The following is a 19,740-nucleotide window of genomic DNA, read 5'->3' as shown; positions in this document are numbered from 1 at the left end:
CCCAAAATCTTTCTTTTAGTGGTTAATGGAACTCAAAACCCAAGATTTCATCTTCTTTATTATCATTATTTCTTTAGTGTGGGACATTAATATGATTATTTTATCCTAAATTTAAAACCAGTCTGTATTTATAGATTAATAATAATATTATCTGCCTGACTAGGTGGTGGCACAGTGGATAGAGCGTTGGACTGGGACATGGAGGACCCAGGTTTGAAACCCTGAGGTTGCTGGCTTGAGCATGGGCTCATTTGGTTTGAGCAAGGCTCACCAGCTTGGACCCAAGGTCGCTGGCTTGAGCAGGGGGTCACTCAGTTTGCTGTAGCCCCACGGTCAAGGCACATATGAGAAAGCAATCCATGAACAGCTGAGGTGCCGCAACAAAGAATTGACGTTTCTTATCTCTCTCCCTTCCTGTCTACCTATCCCTATCTGTTTCTCTCTCTATCTCTCTCTGTCTCTGTCACATACACACAAATATTATCTTTTGTTATGAAAATATGTTTATTAAAACAGATCAACTGAAACACAAACTATAGCTATTTAAAATATTTAGTAGAAGAAGAGGCCCGTTTATAGTAGCAAAGAAGAGTAAATTTCTCAGGAATAAACTTCACAATAATCCACAATCTAAATGAAGAAAACTTTAAAATGCTGTAAAGGGTATAAAAGAAATCATAACTGAATAGAAAGATGCCACTTATTTTTAATTGATTTGAGAGAGAGAGATCGATTTGTTATTCCACTTAAGCTTCATTGATTGATTCTTATATGTGTCCTGACTGGGGATCGAACCCACAACCTTGGCGTATTGGGATGATGCTTTAACCAACTGAGCTACCTGGCCAGGCCCAAGACTTTTCAAAATAAAACTCAGAAGACATAAAAGAAAAAATGATAGACCCAGCAATATCAAATTAAAACTTTTTGCAAGACAGAAAACCAAAAGTAGTGCTATAAACAAAGACAAGCGTATGTCAGAAAAGATCCTTGAAGTAGAAAAAAACTTTTATAAATCATTATGTAAAGCTCAATTGAAAAAAACAGGGAAGGCCCTGGCTGGTTAGCTCAGTGGTAGAGCATTGGCCTGGCATGTGGATGTCCTGGCTTCAATTCCCTGTCAGGGCACCCAACAGAAGCAACCATCTGCTTTTCCAGCCCTCCCCTTTCTCTCTCTTTCTCTCTCTCCCTCTTTCTCTCTCTCTCTCTCTCTCTTTCTCTTCCCTCCCGCAGCCATGGCTCGATTGATTCGAGCACATTGGCCCCAGGTGGTGAAGATGCCTCTATGAAGCCTCTGCTTCAGGAGCTAGAAATGGCTCGGTTGCAAGCATGGCCTAGATGGGCAGAGTATTGGGCCCAGACGGGGGTTGCCGGGTGGATCCTGGTTGGGGCACATGCATGAGTCTGTCTCTTTTATCTTCCCTCCTCTCACTTGGAAAAGAAGAAAAAAAAAATGGAAAAAGAGTGAATTTACTCACATGGCAACACACTTGTCCAAGGGATGGGAAAGGGAATTCATAATTTGCTGTATATATTAGTTTTTTTGTTTGTTTTTCTCTCTCTTTTTTTAAGCAGGAGAGACAGAAAGACAGAGGGACACACAGGGACAGACATACAGGAAGGGAGAGAAATGGGAAGCATCAACTCATAGTTTTGGTGCCTTAGTTGTTCACTGATTACTTTCTCATTTGTGCCTTGATCAGGAGGTTGCAGCTGAGTCAGTGACCCCTTGCTTGAGCCAGCAACCTTAAACTCAAGCCAGTGACCTTGGGCTTCAAGCCAGCAACCTTTGGGCTCAATCCAGCAACCATGGGGTCATGTCTATGATCCCATGCTCAAGCTGGCGACCCTTCGCTCAAGCTAGTTAACCCGTGCACAAGCTGGATGAGCCTGTGCTCAAACTGTTGACCTCAGGGTTTTGAACCCGGGTCCTTAGTGTCCCAGACTAACACTTTATCTACTGTGCCACTGCCTGGTCAGGCGACCCTTATATTATTTCTTTCTGGGATATCTTTTTTTTTTTTTTATAAAGATTTTATTTATCCATTATAGAGAAGGGAGGGGGGGGGGGAGGAGCAGAAAGCATCAACTCCCATGTGTGCCTTGACCAGGCAAGCCCAGGGGTTTTTTTTGTTTTGTTTTGTTTTTGTATTTTTCTGAAGCTGGAAACGGGGAGAGACAGTCAGACAGACTCCCGCATGCTCCCAACCGGGATCCACCCGGCACGCCCACCAGGGGGCGATGCTCTGCCCCTCCGGGGGGTCGCTCTGCCGCGACCAGAGCCACTCTAGCGCCTGAGGCAGAGGCCAAGGAGCCATCCCCAGCGCCCGGGCCATCTTTGCTCCAATGGAGCCTTGGCTGCGGGAGGGGAAGAGAGAGACAGAGAGGAAGGAGGGGGGCGTGGAGAAGCAAATGGGCGCTTCTCCTATGTGCCCTGGCCGGGAATCGAACCCGGCCGACGCTCTACCGCTGAGCCAACCGGCCAGGGCCAAGCCCAGGGTTTTGAACCGGCAACCTCAGCGTTTCCAGGTTGACGCTTTATCCACTGCGCCACCACAGGTCAGACTCTTTCTGGGATATCTTTTTGTTACTGATTTTTAATTTGATTTCATTATGATCAAAGAACACATTCTATATTTTTTCAGTCTTTTTAATTTACTGTTCCATGGAAAAGAGAAGAAAATAAATAAATTTACTGTCCCATGGTGTATGACCTATCACAGAGTGTATCTTGATGAATATACCATACATATGTGAAAAATATGTATTTGACAGTAATTGGTGGTCTATAAATAACAGGTCAAGAATGTTTAGATCTGTGTCTGCTGATTTTTGTGTAGTTTGTCAGTGATACAGTATTGATTTTAATAGCAAAATGTTGGTAATAACATTACTGCCTACCCAAGTGGGCTGATTAAAATAAATTATGGCATTTCCATGTAGTGGAGTAATATGCAACATTCATTAAAAATAATAAGGGTTGATAGATTACTATGCAGTTCTAAAAAGGAATGAAAAATAAGGAAATTGTTAATACACCTTTAGAAGAGATAGTCTCTAAGATACATTTTTCAGTGAATAAAGTAAGGTGCAGAATAGTTTGTGTAATAGATTATTTGGTTTAGAGATTTATGGATGATGGATGGATGGATGGATGGGTAAATAGGCAGACAGGTGGACACACTGGAATTAATGAATGAAAGTGTATGGCATGTTACTGGAAGGAGAGACAAAAACCTTTAACAGCGGTTGCCACTGGGGAGAGATTTGGATGAGCAATAGGAATTATAGGGAGGGAGACTTATTTTTACCCTATTCTTATGCCATAGTCTCCCCTTATCTGTGGTTCTGCTTTATGCCGTTTCATTTATCCATGATTAGCCATGATCCAAAAATATTAAATGGAAAATTCCAGAAATAAATGATTCATAAGTTTTATATTGCACACCTTTCTAAGTAGTGTGATATGGAGTCTCGAGTTGTTCACTCTGTCCCACCAGAAAATGAGTCCTCCCTTTGTCTAGTGTGTTCACACTGTATACACTACTCACCTGTTGTTCACTTAGTAACCTCAGTTTTCAGACAGCCATCAAGGTATCAGTGCTTGTGTTCAAGTAACCCTTACTTTACTTAAGAATACCACATTCATATAACTTCCATTATGGTGTATCATTATAATTATTCTATTGCAGTGTTATTATTAATCTCTTACTGTGCCTGATTTATAAGTTAAACTTTATCATTGGTGGGTATGTATAGGAAAAAACGTAGTATATGTTCAGTCCCATTTGCAGTTTCAGGTATCCACTGAGGGTCTTGGAATGTATCCCCTGCAGGAAGGGGACAGCTATACATTTATTACCCAGTAAAAATAACTTTAAAAATTTAAATATGTTTTTAAATCTGACTTTATTTCTCTCCCATTTTTTCTTCATTGGTTGTGTAGACTGAGCGCCAGGTGTCTCGCTGGTTTGCCCAATGCCTGCGGGAACAGTCCATGCTGTTAGAAATTATTTTCCTTTATTATGCATACTTTGAGATGGCACCGAGTGATCTATTGGTATTAACCAAGATGTTTAAAGAGCAAGGATTTGGTAGTAGACAGACTAACAGACACCTGGTGGATGAGACTATGGATCCTTTTGTGGATCGGATTGGGTAAGTCAGAATCAATTGGGTCATAGAACTTGTACAATGTTATATTATATTGATTTTATAAAGGTCCTGTGAATGGGTGAGAGGAAGTGTACTTTTCACTTATTGGGTGGGGAAATAGATGGGTGTGCTACCATTTCCCAGGTTATAATAGGGAGTAAAGGCTGGCATTGACAGGACATGTTCTCTCAAAATAAATATTGCATTCTATTCTTTGACTTACTGTCTTCATCTAAGAGGTTCATCATTCATTCCACAAAATAGTTTTTGAACACCTGTTGCAGGCCAGGCACTGCAGATGTAAGACTGTGATAAATAAAGCAGATTCATTCTCTTCTCTCTTTGAGATCAGTTTATGGACTTTGAATTTTATGGCAATGGATATGTTTACATTTTGAGGCCTGTTCCCTCTGTTTACAGATACACGCCTGAGAGTGAGACAGTTTATCAGGGTCAGGTGTAACTGGTGGCTGTAAAGACCTTTAGGACTTGATCTATGCTTTGGTAGGCACAGTCACATATGACTGTTGAGCACTTAAAATGTGGGTGATTAAATTGAGTTATGTTGGAAGTGTAAAATGCCTACTGGATTTAGAAGACTTAGCGTGAAAAAGAATATAAAATAACTCAATAGTAATGTTTTTGATATTGAAGTGTCTTAACTTTGCACCCATTTTCCAGTGAGGTTAGAGTAGCATCTGTGACACCACGATGCTCTTTCTTTTCCAGCTACTTCAGTGCCCTTATCCTGGTAGAAGGCATGGACATTGAGTCCCTGCACAAGTGTGCTCTGGATGACAGGAGGGAGCTGCACCAGTTCGCCCAGGATGGACTCATTTGTCAGGTGAACTTGCGCAGCCTCTTTCCTTTCTTCAGACCTTGTATAACTAGCTGTGTGTTTTTAACTGCTCAGCTATACTGCTGCACAAAAGTTGCCTTGTGGAATTTGAGGTTCTGCCTTGTTAAGTGTATCTGGAGGAGATCTCAGATTTGTTAGTTGTCTGCACAGAGCTGACAGTAGAGTCTGTGAGAAGAGTCGAGTCACTCCGGGAGAGTATTTACGGACAAAGGAGGCCCAAGGACAGAGCCATGTGCTTGTCTGCATTTGTGGAGCCTGTGAAAGGAGGAAAGGGGAATGACTGAGATGCGGTGCTTAGAAAGATAGAAGATGAGAGAACAGAGAAAGTTCAAGAAGAATTTTCTGAAGAGACTGCATTTGAATGTGTATTTTATAATCTTAGATTAAGACTATTTACACATGGAAGGAAAACCCAGTGTGGGTAAAGAGAAGAGTACCTGGAGGGTTTATTAGTGAGATGGCTGGGGTTTGGGAGGAGGGAAGAACCAGAAAGGGAGAGAGGGGCTGCTATGGATAAAGGGAAGACTTTAGGCATGATGAAGGATCCTGTGGAGAGGTCCTGACCTTTTCTGTTTAGTGACACAGATGTTTTCTTCACTAGGATATGGACCATTTGATGTTGACTTTTGGGGACATTTCACATCATGCCCCAGTGCTTTTGTCCTGGGCTCTCCTCCGTCACACTCTGAATCCAGAAGAAACAAGCAGTGTCATCCGGAAGATTGGTGGCACAGCCATTCAGCTGAACGTATTTCAGTACTTGACCCGACTACTCCGCTCGCTGGCCAGTGGGGGAAATGATGTGAGGCTCGGGCTGGTGGTGGTTGTGTGAGAATGAGCAAAGAGGAGGGTAGAAGCTCATTTATGAATCGTGCCAATACTACTAATAATTGTAATAGTGACAGGGATAATTATAATAATGTTATAACTGATCTTTATACTCTGTGCTCAGCACTTTCTGTGTATTATTTTATCCTTGTATCACTTTGCACTGTGGAGAAGCATCCTGTTTTTGCATGAGGAAATTGAGATTCAGAAAGATCAAATTTACCTGCAGGAACAATAATTGCCACTGGGTGGTACATACAATTTGACCCTACTGTGTCTGAGACTTTGCCAGGATAGTAAACTATGCGGATAGTATATCCCCTAGACCCCTGGTCGGCAAACTGCGACTCACGAGCCACATACAGTTCTTTGGCCCCTTGAGTGTGGCTCTAAGGAATGTACCTACCTATATAGTTTAAGTTAAAAAAATTTGGTTCTCAAAAGAAATTTCGATCGTTGTACTGTTGATATTTGGCTCTGTTGACGAATGAGTTTGCTGACCACTGCCCTAGACAATACACCTATGGCCATATTGACTGGAGAAATCTTTTTGGGGAGGTTACTCATTCAGCTATAACAGGATAAACCAGAAGTTCTCTTGAGTCTTGTGTTGGGGCTTAATTTGAATGGCACACAGTTGAGTCAGCCTGTTTTGACATGCTAAAATGAAACCTCAGCTGACAGGCCCCACTTGTTGGTACTGGTTGATTTTCTTGGTGACAGTCATGCAGCTGCAGGGTTCACATCAGCACATAAAGACTCTGTCCTTTCTGTAGGCTCGATGTGTTTTTCTTCCCCATGAAAACTGGGATCATTTTGAAAATGATTCCCTTTAGACTATTCTTATTTTGCAGTATTTTTGCTTCCGCTTTTTCTTTTCTCCCTTTGTCTTCCTGGTCTTGGGACTAAATTAGGAAAATTATGAAGCCTCAGATTCCCTTCCCGTTTGTTCACAGACTGTGTTAATGTGATAGGATTATGCTGAGTCAGAGTTATCCAGTGCCTCCTTTGCCATTACAGTGCACCACCAGCACCGCGTGCATGTGTGTCTATGGACTCCTTTCTTTCGTTCTGACCTCGCTGGAGCTGCACACGCTGGGCAATCAGCAGGTCAGTGTCGGCTGTCAGGAGGCTGTCTGCACTGCCCAGCTTTGTGATCATGTCCCTGAGATACGTCTGTGGAGCAGATAAAACACACACCATATACCTCAGGTGTAATCTATTTACTGCTGTTCGTTTTCATTCACTGTCTTGTACAAATCATATATAGTAATGATACAAAAATCAAAAAGTGCTAATTAAAAGAAGAAACTGTAATCCTACCACACAGTATAACCTGTTAACATTTTAATGGGTTCCCTTCCAAATATTTTCTGAATATATACATAAAAACATAACACTGTATGTAATTCTTCTCTAGAAATGGAATCACAATGTAAAACTGTTTTGCAACCTCATTTTTTTACTATGTCATGCATCTGCCCTAAACATCTGTGCTGCAGTACTTTAAAAAAATAAGGCCAGTTGGCTTAGCCATAAACCGTCGGCCTGGCACGTGGAAGTCCCGGGTTCAATTACCGGTCAGGACTCACAGGAGAAGTGACTGTATGCTTCTCCATCCTCCCCTTTCTCCTTCTTTCTCTCTCCCCCCTCCTCTTCACTCCCCCCTCCTTCTTTCTCCCCTTCTCCTCCTCCACCCTCCCCTTTCTCTCTCTCTCTCTCTCTCTCTCTCTCTCCCCCCTCCTCTTCACTCCCCCCTCCTTCTTTTTCCCCTTCTCCTCCTCCCCCCTCCCTCTTTCTCCCCTTCTCCTCCTCCCCCTTTCCCTCTTTCTCTCCTTCTCTCCCTCCCCCTCTCCCTCTCTCTCCCTCTCCTCTTCTCCCCCTGTATCGCTCCCTTTCTCCTTCTCCTCTCCCTCACTCCCTCCGCTTCTTTCTCTCCCCCTCCCCCTTTCCTTCTCTCTCCCCTTCTCCCCCTCCTGTAGCCTTGGCTCCAATGGTTTGAGCAAGTTGGCCCCAGGCGCTGAGGATGGCTCTGTGTTCTTGCCTCAGGCACTGAAATAGCTCAGTTGCGGAGCAGTGGCCCAGACTAGCAGAACATCATCTGGTAGGGGGCTTGCTGGGTGGATTCCCATCAGGGCACATGCGGGAATCTGTCTTTCTGCCTTCTTGCCTCCCCGCCTCTCATTTAATTAAAAAAAAAAAAAAGAAAGAAATTTTAGTCCTGGCTGATTGGCTTAGTGCAGTGGTCCCCAACCCCCGGGCCGCGGACTGCTACTGGTCCACAGAGAAAGAATAAATAACTTACATTATTTCCGTTTTATTTATATTTAAGTCTGAGTGATGTTTTATTTATTTTTTTATTTTTAATTTTTTTTTATTTTTCTGAAGTTGGAAATGGGGAGGCAGACAGACTCCCACATGTGCCTGACTGTGATCCACCCGGCATGCCCACCAAGGGGCGATGCTCTGCTCATCTGGGGCGTTGCTCTGTTGCGACTAGAGCCATTCTAGCGCCTGAGGCAGAGGCCATGGAGCCATCCTCAGCGCCCGGGCCAACTTTGCTCCAATGGAGCCTCGGCTGCGGGAGGGGAAGAGAGAGACAGAGAGGAAGGAGAGGGGGAGGGGTGGAGAAGCAGATGGGCGCTTCTCCTGTGTGCCCTGGCCGGGAATCGAACCTGGGACTCCTGCATGCCAGGCTGACGCTCTACCACTGAGCCAACCAGCCAGGGCTGAACGATGTTTTATTTTTTAAAAATGACCAGATTCCCTCTATTACATTCGTCTAAGACTCACTCTTGACACTTTTCTCGGTCATGTGATACATTTATCCATCCCACCCTAAAGGCCAGTCCGTGAAAATATTTTCTGACATTAAACCGGTCCGTGGCCCAAAAAGGGTTGGGGACCACTGGCTTAGTGGATAACGTGTGGACGTCCCAGGTTCGATCCCCAGCAATGCACATATGAGAAGTGACCATCTGCTTCTTTTCCCTTCCTGCAGCCAGTGGCTCAGTCCGTTCAAGTGTGGCCCCAGGCACTGAGGATAGCTTTGTTGGTCTGAGTGTAGGCCTTGGGCGCTGAGGACAGTTTGGTTGGCTTGAGCATTGGCTTTAGATGGTGGTTGCCAGGTGGATCCCATCAGGGTACATGCGGGAGTCTGTCTCTCTATTTCCCCTCCTCTCACTTAAAAAACATATACCAAAGTAGACAAAATTTTATAATGAATCCTTATAATCCCATCACCAGCTTCATAGCTGAGTTTGTTTATTTTTGCCCTACCACACATGATTATTTTGAAGTAAATTCCAGGCATCATTTCATCTCATCTATGAGTATGTTTTATTTTATTTTTATTGAATTTATTGGGGTGACATTGGTTAATAAAATTATATAGGTTTCAGGTGCACAGTTCTATATCATCTGTATATTGCCTTGTGCGTTCCCCACCCCATCATCATATTGTTTAGTGGTTAAAACATTCCTATACAGAGAAATTTGTTTCACAATGTATATAAATAGTGAAACATCTGAAATTAATATATATATATCAATTATAACTAAATTAAAAAAAATTTTTCTCTCTTTAATTTGATATTCTGCTTTTCCTGTATTTCCCAGTTTTCCCTAGCATTCTCCAAAGGTGGCCAGTGAGGGCTTTAAATTTTTTACATACCATTGTGAACTAATGATTTAAATGTATTAGCTTTGTGTTAATTAATCCACTGCAGTTATTAATCCTTTTTTTTTTTTTTTTTTATAGAGACAGAGAGAGAGAGAGAGGGATAGACAGGGACAGACAGACAGGAACGGAGAGATGAGAAGCATCAATCATTAGTTTCTCGTTGCACATTGCGACGCCTTAGTTGTTCAGTGATTGCTTTCTCATATGTGCCTTGATCGTGGGCCTTCAGCAGACCGAGTAACCCCTTGCTCGAGCCAGCGACCTTGGGTCCAAGCTGGTGAGCTTTTGCTCAAACCAGATGAGCCTGCGCTCAAGCTGGTGACCTCGGGGTCTCGAGCCAGGGTCCTTCCACATCCCAGTCTGACGCTCTCCACTGTGCCACCGCCTGGTCAGGCTGCAGTTATTATTCTTTATTTTTTTTATTTTTAACTTTATTCAGTTTTTTTTTTTTAGAGAGACAGAGAGAGAGAGAGAGAGAAGGGAGAGGAGCAGAAAGCATCAACTCTCATATGTGCCTTGGCCAGGCAAGCCCAGGGTTTTGAACCGGTGACCTCAGCATTTCCAGGTCGACACTTTATCCACTGTGCCACCACAGGTCAGGCAGTTATTATTCTTTTTTTTTTTTTTTTTCTGTATTTTTCTGAAGCCGGAAACAGGGAGAGACAGTCAGACTCCCGCATGCGCCCAACCGGGATCCACCCGGCACGCCCACCAGGGGCGATGCTCCGCCCACCAGGGGGCGATGCTCTGCCCCTCCGGGGCGTCGCTCTGCCGCGACCAGAGCCACTCTAGCGCCCGGGGCAGAGGCCAAGGAGCCATCCCCAGCGCCCGGGCCATCCTTGCCCCAATAGAGCCTTGGCTGCAGGAGGGGAAGAGAGAGACAGAGAGGAAGGAGGGGGGGGTGGAGAAGCAAATTGGCGCCTCTCCTATGTGCCCTGGCCGGGAATAGAACCCGGGTCCCCCGCACGCCAGGCCGACGCTCTACCGCTGAGCCAACTGGCCAGGGCCTATTTTATACAATTCTTGCCCCATACTGGAATCTGTTTCTCCAAGGAGCCCTGTTTCCTTTCAGTGGGAAATGGTGTTTGAGGAGTTCTTTATAACTAAATCACTGTATTCATTTTATTTATTTATTTAACTTATTTCTTTTTATAATTTAAGTTTATTGATTTTAGAGTAAGGGAGAGAGAAACATTGATTTGTTGTTCTACTTAATTATGCATTTATTGCTTTATTCTTGTATGTACACTGATCACTGATCAGGGGGTCGAACCTATAGCCTTAGTGTATCAGGACAATGTTCTAATAAACTGAACTACCTGGCCAGGGCTGTGTTCATTTTTGTTTTTATTTACTTATTTATTTTTTAAGTGAGAGGAGGGAAGATAGACAGATTTCCACATGTACCACAACTGGAATCCACCCACCTATCTGGGGCTAATGCTTGAATCAATGGAGTTATTTTTAGTACCTAAGGCTGATGCACTCAGACCAGACCAGCTATCCTCATTGCCTGGGACTGACACTCAAACCAATTGAGCCACTGGCTGTGGGAGGGGAAGAGGGAGAGAGGGGGGAGGGAGAGGGGGAGAGAAGCAGATGGTTGCATCTTTTGTGTGCCCTGACTGGGATTCGAACCCAGAATGTCCATACACGGGCCTGACCCTCTATGCACTGAGCCAACCGGCCAGGGGAGGGCTGTGTTCATTTTTAATAATCAGGGATTGTTTTGGAAATTGAAGAAATTGATGAAAATGTTCTATCATTGGAGAGAAAAAAAATTGGTGTTAATTGAAAGACTCAATTTCTAAAGCTCTAGAGCAGGGGTCGGGAAACTTTTTGGCTGAGAGAGCCATGAACGACACGTATTTTAAAATGTAATTTCGTGAGAGCCATACAATGACCCGTGTATGTTATGCATTATCCAATAAAAATTTGGTGTTGTCCCAGAGGACAGCTGTGATTGGCTCCAGCCACTCTTAACCATGAACATGAGCGGTAGGAAATGAATGTATTGTAATACATGAGAATGTTTTATATTTTCAACATTTTTTTTATTAAAGATTTGTCTGCGAGCCAGACGCAGCCATCAAAAGAGCCACATCTGGCTCACGAGCCATAGGTTCCCAACAGGAGACCCCTGCTCTAGAGGGTTAGAACAAGTTTTGCATTCTTTACCAAAATTCTGGTCATATTTGTACTGTACCATACCCCTGGAGGTTTGGCATTAACACTGGGGTTGCAAGAGTTCTAGTACTTGTATTTTTATTTTATTTTATTTATTTATTTATTTATTTATTTATTATATTTTTCTGAAGCTGGAAACGGGGAAAGACAGTCAGACAGACTCCTGCATGCGCCCAACCGGGATCCACCCGGCACGCCCACCAGGGGCGACACTCTGCCCACCAGGGGGGCGATGCTCTGCCCCTCCGGGGCGTCACTCTGCCCGCGACCAGAGCCACTCTAGCGCCTGGGGCAGAGGCCAAGGAGCCATCCCCAGCGCCCGGGCCATCTTTGCTCCAATGGAGCCTTGGCTGCGGTGGGGGGGGGGGGGGAGAGAGACAGAGAGGAAGGAGGGGGGGTGGAGAAGCAAATGGGCGCTTCTCCTATGTGCCCTGGCCGGGAATCGAACCCGGGTCCCCTACACGCCAGGCCGACGCTCTACCGCTGAGCCAACCGGCCAGGGCCAGTACTTGTATTTTTAAAAAATTATTTGTAGGACTTTATTATTCCCAGTGTGTGCCAAGCTCAGTGCTAGGTGTTGAGGATAAAAAATATTTAAAGGCATTATTCTTGTCCTCTAGAAGAGTTTAGCTGATTCTATAATAGCTCACATTCACATGGCATTTGAAAATTTACAGTTCACTTCCCCATACATTATCTCACTTAATCCTTATAATATCGTGAAACGGATAATATTGTCACTATTTTACAGATAAGAATTTTAATCTTAGAGACTTTAATTTGCCTAACATCATAAAACAGGTGTAACATGCATCCTAAATGGGCTGTAAATCTTACTTTCTAAACCCAAGAGTTCTTTCTGACATACTAGATGAGGTTTTATTATTGATGTTTTTATTTCAACAGAATATAGCAAAAAAAGACAGACTGGTTCAAGTAGGGAAAATAAGCCATTTTTTCTCCCTCCCTCAACAGGATGTAATCGACACAGCATGTGAGGTCTTGGCAGACCCTTCTCTCCCAGAACTATTCTGGGGAACAGTAAGTATGCTAGAGGGAGTCACGTTATGGTGTTCTTTGTAATAAAATAATTTGTCAGGCAGTTATTTTGTGAAAGGCCTTATTCTAAGCATTTATGTCGTTTTCTTATTGAATCTTTACAAAAACCTATGAAGTTGATAGTATTATTATCATCATTTTGCACATGAAGAAAGGTGATGCTCTGAGTTATAAAGTGGCTTGTCCACGGTCGCCCAGTTAGCCAGGCAGCCAGGATTTTGACCCAGTTCTGTCTGACTGGAGTCTGTAGTCCACATTATCAACCAGTTTTTTGGGTTTTTTTATTTATTTATTCATTTTTTAGAGAGGAGAGGGAGAAACAGAGAGAGAGAGAGAGGAGAGACAGAGAGAGAGAAGGGGGGAGGAGCTGGAAGCATCAACTCCCATATGTGCCTTGACCAGGCAAGCCCAGGGTTTTGAACCGGTGACCTCAGCATTTCCAGGTCGACGCTTTATCCACTGCGCCACCACAGGTCAGGCTCAACCAGTTTCTTATCTATCCTACCCAGCAAGTCTTTTTTTATATTGGGAATCTCAGACACCAATATTTTTATTTATTTATTTTTTTTACAGAGACAGAGGGAGAGTCAGAGACAGACAGACAGGAATGGAGAGAGATGAGAGAGAAGCATCAAGCATTAGTCTTTCTTCCTTCCTCCCTCCCTCCCTCCCTCCCTCCCTCCCTCCCTCCCTCCCTCCCTCCCTCCCTCCCTTCCTTCCTTCCTTCCTTCCTTCCTTCCTTCCTTCCTTCCTTCCTTCCTTCCTTCCTTCCATTTTAGAGAGGAGAGAGAGAAAGAGAGAGAGAGAGAAGGGGGGAGGAGCAGAAAGCTTCAACTCCCATATGTGCCTTGACCAGGAAAGCCCAGGGTTTTGAACTGATGACTTCCATGTTCCAGGTCGATGCTTTATCCACTGAGCCACCACAAGTCAGGCCTGTTTCTGAAAGTATTTATTTATTAATTTTAGAGAGGATAGAGAGATAGAGTGAGAGAGAGAAAGGGGGGAGGGGCAGGAGTCATCAACTCCCATATGTGCCTTGACCAGACAAGTGCAGGTTTTCGAACCGGCAACCTCAGCGTTCCAAGTCAACGCTTTATACTGCGCCACCATAGGTCAGGCAATCATTAGTTTTTCATTGCAACACCTTAGTTGTTCATTGATTGCTTTCTCATATGTGCCTTGACTAATGGCCTTCAGCAGACTGAGTAACCCCTTGCTCAAGCCAGTGACCTTGGGTCCAAGCTGGTGAGCCTTGCTCAAACCAGATGAGCCCGTGCTCAAGCTGGCGACCTTGGGGTCTTGAACCTGGGTCCTCCACGTTCCAGTCTGATAGTCTATCCACTGCACCACCGCCTGGTCAGGCTCAGACACCAGTATTGCTGTGACTTTTTTTTTTTTTAGAATTTTTGTGAGTTTGAGTCAAACTGAAACCAAATGCCAGGGTGCAAGATCTCAAATGCTCTCCCTTTGCTGTACCTCTTGATGGTACTGTTGGGTGTTGTGAGCTTAGTGAGCTGTCAGTATATTTTCACTGGTTAGAGTAAGAATTTAGCAGGGAACAGTTTCTCGCCAGTACTTTGTCTTAACATTGACAACAGCCTCAAGTCTCAGGGTCCAGCTTATGAACACACCTATACTTGTACTTTGGCCTGACTCATCTGCCTGTATATCCAGTCCTCTTTTTCCTGAGATGCCATTTCGTCTTCTAGTATCACAGTGTTCCTGTGAGAAGCTGATAGGAAATATTTAGATTGAGGATCTGCTGCGTGTATATGGTGGCTAACTGTTGACACGTGGTTGGGTGCTTTTCACTTGAGTGGGAACATGTGCAAAGGAGAACAGTGTTATCTTCCTGTAGAGAGGCTAGCCGGAAGAGGTCACTGGAGGCAGCAGCAGTCTCTTTTCAGGTCCTATCCTAATCAGTTTTTGATACCCTTTTTCAGTGGAAACATGGAAGTCTTAAATTAGTAGGGAGTCTGCCTAAAGGAGAGGATTAATTTTAGATTTCCTCATGATTGCTTGGCAGTTTGGAGATAGGTTAATTCGATGTTAATTCATTGATAATGTGAAGGTCAGTGATTTCTCCCCTTCCACAACAGGAGCCAACGTCTGGTCTTGGAATCATTCTGGACAGTGTATGTGGGATGTTTCCTCACCTCCTGTCCCCACTCCTGCAGTTGCTACGAGCCCTTGTATCAGGGAAATCTACTGCCAAAAAGGTAGGTTGTTCAGTTAGATGCCTAAAGAGAGTGGGAGATAGTTTTTAGGAATCCTTTTTGCTTTCCACATTGAAATCTCACTGCCTTGGCAAGAGCTAATCTGAAGTTGAATGAAAATGCCAAAGATAATGCCTCTATAAATTTAATAAAAATGTTTTTATTAAGTACCTACTGTAGGTACTGTAGGAATAAGACAAAATATAAAGAATAGAGATAACAAGTAAACTAATAAAGCCAAGTGGTGTTTAGTAAATGTCATTTGGGTAGTAAAGATCATACTGCTCAGAAGAGGCACCTCTCTGGAGTGGGGGGCCTTGAGTCGGGTGTTAAAGAACGGTGAAGATTTGGCAGGGAGTGGAGCAGCAGTTCCAGGAAGAGTCTCAGTGGTGGGTGTGCAAGAAGTGTGAGAGTCTGCACTTACAGTCTGGCTGGAAGGAAAAAGGCAGGTGTGGGACCTCTTACATGGCCTCTAGGTAAATGAGTGGCTGGGTTCTTTTCTGTGTGTTGGCAGGTGTATAGTTTCTTGGATAAGATGTCTTTCTATAATGAGCTTTATAAGCACAAGCCCCACGACGTGATCTCCCACGAAGATGGAACTCTCTGGCGGAGGCAAACCCCCAAACTTCTCTACCCCCTTGGTAAGCTAACTAAAGAGCCTGGCTTGGGAACCATGGTTTCTACTTAGACCTCACTGCTATTTTCATTATTAACGCAAGGTGCCTTTACAGCATTTCTTTCTCTCTGCTCTGCTTGTTTATTTGATCAGTTATTAGTCAGTTTCTTACTTTCTTATGTCATTTGTTTGCTTTGTTTAGAAAATGTGTTCACCGTAACAAGGGAAACAATGCAGAGATGCATTTTAGAAAGTTCCTCTCTCTCCAGACTTCTCTCCATTAGAGAATCAGTGCTGAGAGTTAGCCATGCGTGCTTTTACACATTTCTGTATACTCAAAAATTCGTTCCATAAGCTGATCTTGTAACAGATGGATCTGGCTCATTCTTTTTTTTTTTTTTTTTTTCATTTTTCTGAAGCTGGAAACAGGGAGAGACAGTCAGACAGACTCCCGCATGCGCCCGACCGGGATCCACCCGGCACGCCCACCAGGGGCGGTGCTCTGCCCCCCAGGGGGCGATGCTCTGCCCATCCTGGGCGTCGCCATATTGCGACCAGAGCCACTCTAGCGCCTGAGGCAGAGGCCACAGAGCCATCCCCAGCGCCCAGGCCATCTTTGCTCCAATGGAGCCTCGGCTGCGGGAGGGGAAGAGAGAGACAGAGAGGAAAGCGCGGCGGAGGGGTGGAGAAGCAAATGGGCGCTTCTCCTATGTGCCCTGGCCGGGAATCGAACCCGGGTCCTCCGCACGCTAGGCCAACGCTCTACCGCTGAGCCAACCGGCCAGGGCTCATTCTTTTTAATACATTAATTTTTCTTGATGTTCCTTTTTTTTCTCTTTATTTTTCTAAAGGACATTTAGGCTGTGCCAGTTTTTGCCACTAGAAATAATGCTGCGTTTGGTGCATATACCTTTATTTACGGGTGCTTTTTAGTACATAGAATCCCCAAAGTGGAATTGTTGGGTAAAAGGGTATACACAGTAAAATTAAAAACCTTTTTTTAAATGTATTTATTGATTTTAGAGAGAGAGAGAGAGAAGCATTGATTTTGTTCCCCTTAGTTGTGCATTCATTAGTTGCTTCTTACAAATATGCTGACTGGGAATCAAACCTGCAACCTTGGCGTATCGGGATAATGCTCTAACCAGCTGAGCTACCCAGCCAGGGCACACAATACAAATTTTTGGAACATGTCCACCAACATATAAAATGAATAAACAAAATATGTATCTGTGTGTATATACACACACACACATATAGTGGCATATTATTCAGCCTTAGAAAGGAAGAGAATTCTGACACATGCTATAACATGGATGAATCTAGAAGACATGCTAAATGAGTAAGACAGTCACAAAAGGACAAGTGTTGTATGGTCCCACTGCTACATGGAGCTTGGAGTAGTCAAACTCATTGAGGCAGAGAGTAGAATGGTGGGTTACAGGGGCTGAGGGCTGAGGGATAGGGGGTTACTAGTGCCAGGATTGGAAGAGTGAGGCTGTTCTGCTGTATTTGCTTTTTGAGCACCTGGAATGCACATACGCTTACAGGCTTTAACTGGTCACTCTTATGCACTGCTATTAGGAAAATAAATTGCTACAACTTCTTTCTACAGTTTGGCACTATTAAAAACATTTAAGTTAGCCTGACCTGTGGTGGCGCAGTGGATAAAGTGTGGACCTGGAATGCTGAGGTCGCCGGTTCAAAACCCTGGGCTTGCCTGGTCAAGGCACATATGGGAGTTGATGCTTCCAGCTCCTCCCCCCTTTCTCTCTCTCTCTCTCTCTCCTCTAAAATGAATAAATAAATAAAAACTAAAAAATTAAAAACATTTAAGTTATTTTTAATATTGTAGTAAAATATATATAACATAAAATTCATCATTTAACCATTTTAAGTGTACAGTCTAGTGGCATTAAGTATATTCACATTGTTGTGCAACCATCACCACCATCTATCTCCAGAACTTTCTTCATCTTGCAAAACCGGAACTGTGTCCCCATTAACTAATAATTCTGGCACCACCGCCAACTTACCCAGTGACCTGCAGCCCCATAGGGTGGTCTTCCCATAGTTGTCATGTGCGTGGAATACCATTCTGCACTCAGCTGTTTCCAGGTACATGGGAGACTCACTTCCACAAATGAAAAGAGAGGGTTATTTTTGTTTGTTTTGTTTTTGCTTCTTAATAGAAAAAGTTGTAGCAGTGTTAGATACTTGGAAGAGAGTCTGTAATTAAATATTCGGGTTTGGTATAGGAGTTTCCTCTTCCTGTTATGTCCTCAGATGTTAGAGTAATTTCTCTTCCTCCCTTCCTTAGGGGGTCAGACCAACCTTCGCATACCTCAAGGCACCGTGGGTCAAGTGATGCTGGACGACAGGGCTTACCTGGTCCGCTGGGAGTACTCGTACAGCAGCTGGACCCTCTTCACCTGTGAGATTGAAATGCTGCTTCATGTTGTTTCCACTGCAGGTGAGGGCAGCTCTGGGAGCTGGCACTGGGGGGAAGGAAAATGGACATGCTTAGAGGATTTGGAGGATAGACAGAATTTCAAAATAAAATTCAGAACCATCCAGGTTATGATTCGTATAATTTGTTTATCTGGGTCTCAGAGATTATTCAGTAATCGTTAGGGACTTGTTTTTCTGAGGTCACAGTCTTCCTTCCCCTTAGATGTGATTCAGCACTGCCAGCGGGTCAAACCCATCATTGATCTGGTCCATAAGGTCATCAGTACGGATCTGTCAATAGCAGACTGCCTCCTGCCCATCACGTCCCGTATCTACATGCTGCTGCAGCGGTGAGCGTCTGGTCACACACCCATGGGCTTCAAGTCCACACACGGCCCGCTCTGGGAAGCCCTGGTGTGGTAGCTGTCCCCAGCCAAGGGCTGTTGTCTTTCAGCACCCTTTCTGAGAGGAGGGGCGTGGGGAGAGAGAACTGGGAAAGAGTTGTGGTGGAAAAAGTATTACTGATTTGCCCGAGTGTAGTGTGCTGTCTTCAAACAGGTTAACGACGGTGATCTGTCCCCCTGTGGATGTCATTGCTTCTTGTGTCAGTTGCTTGACCGTTTTAGCTGCTCGGAACCCGGCAAAGGTGAGACACCAAGTCTTCAGAACAGCTCTAAAACATTGCACTTGGTATATACCTGAGGACACAGGGACGTTTGATTCTTCTTTTCCCTTCTCAGGTTTGGACTGATCTTCGTCACACAGGCTTTTTACCGTTCGTGGCCCACCAGGTGTCCAACATGAGTCAGATGATTAGGTGAGCCAGGTCTTAGGGTGGGCAGGGGATATCCCCTGGGGTTGCCATGGACATTTCAGGTCAACCCTGCCTTCATATAGTTTGAAAGAAGCTTCTCTGTGCCCATTTACTTTGTCTGCTCCTTGGCTGTTTCTGATCGGAAAATGTGAGGGATGAGTACAAGGCAAAGGAGACCGTAGGACTTGGTGCAGAGAGGCTGCTGTCCTCTGAGGCCAGTGCTGAGGGTTTCCACAGTCTTTAAGGTCAGAGAGGGCCCTGGCCGCTTGGCTCAGTGGCAGAGCGTCGGCCCGGTGTGTGGATGTCCCGGGTTTGATTCCCAGTCAGGGCACACATAAGCGCCCATCTGCTTCTCCACCCTTCCCCTATTGCTTCTCTCTCTCTCTATTCCCCCTCTCCTGTAGCCAAGGCTCAATTAGAGTGAGTTAGCCTTGGGCACTGAGGATGGCTCCATGGCCTCCACCTCAGACACTAAAAAATGGCTCTGGTTGCAATGGTGGAAGTGCCCCAGATGGGCAGAGCATCTCTGGGTGGATCCCAGTAAGGGCCTATGCGGGAGTCTGTCTCTGCCTCCTCTCCTCTCACTAAAAAAAAAGAGAGACAGAGAGAGAGAGAGACGGGCGAGAAGAGGGAGGAAAGAGTTTTCTCATTAAGCAGCAACCACCTTAGGCACATGGTAATTAACTTTACAGCCTAGAGCAGGGGTCCCCAAATTTTTTACACAGGGGGCCAGTTCACTGTCCCTCAGACTGCTGGAGGGCCAGACTATAAAAAAAACTATGAACAAATCCCTATGCACACTGCACATATCTTATTTTAAAGTAAAAACAAACAAATAAAAAAAACCCGGGAACAAATACAGTATTTAAAATA

The 19,740-nt window shown here is 44.5% G+C and overlaps 1 protein-coding gene across 2 annotated transcripts in view; it reads left to right on the top strand.

The window, feature by feature from the left end:
* The window catches only part of NUP188 (nucleoporin 188), a 63,947-nt gene that overhangs the window by 18,262 nt on the left and 25,945 nt on the right, over positions 1-19,740 (top strand). The window contains exons 9-19 of one of the 2 annotated variants that reach the window (XM_066366994.1): positions 3,947-4,158; positions 4,885-4,999; positions 5,616-5,816; positions 6,863-6,952; positions 12,687-12,752; positions 14,870-14,989; positions 15,501-15,627; positions 17,923-18,075; positions 18,277-18,403; positions 18,594-18,699; positions 18,794-18,870. In XM_066366994.1, the coding sequence (XP_066223091.1) occupies positions 3,947-4,158; positions 4,885-4,999; positions 5,616-5,816; positions 6,863-6,952; positions 12,687-12,752; positions 14,870-14,989; positions 15,501-15,627; positions 17,923-18,075; positions 18,277-18,403; positions 18,594-18,699; positions 18,794-18,870 (1,394 nt within the window). The remainder of the gene's footprint in view (positions 1-3,946; positions 4,159-4,884; positions 5,000-5,615; positions 5,817-6,862; positions 6,953-12,686; positions 12,753-14,869; positions 14,990-15,500; positions 15,628-17,922; positions 18,076-18,276; positions 18,404-18,593; positions 18,700-18,793; positions 18,871-19,740) is intronic. The other variant, XM_066366996.1, reaches the window with a different exon arrangement.

The sequence above is a fragment of the Saccopteryx leptura genome, chromosome 2 (genome assembly GCF_036850995.1).
Source record: "Saccopteryx leptura isolate mSacLep1 chromosome 2, mSacLep1_pri_phased_curated, whole genome shotgun sequence".
NCBI classification, from domain to species: Eukaryota; Metazoa; Chordata; class Mammalia; order Chiroptera; family Emballonuridae; genus Saccopteryx; species Saccopteryx leptura.
This window is presented reverse-complemented; position numbering and strand designations above follow the sequence as displayed.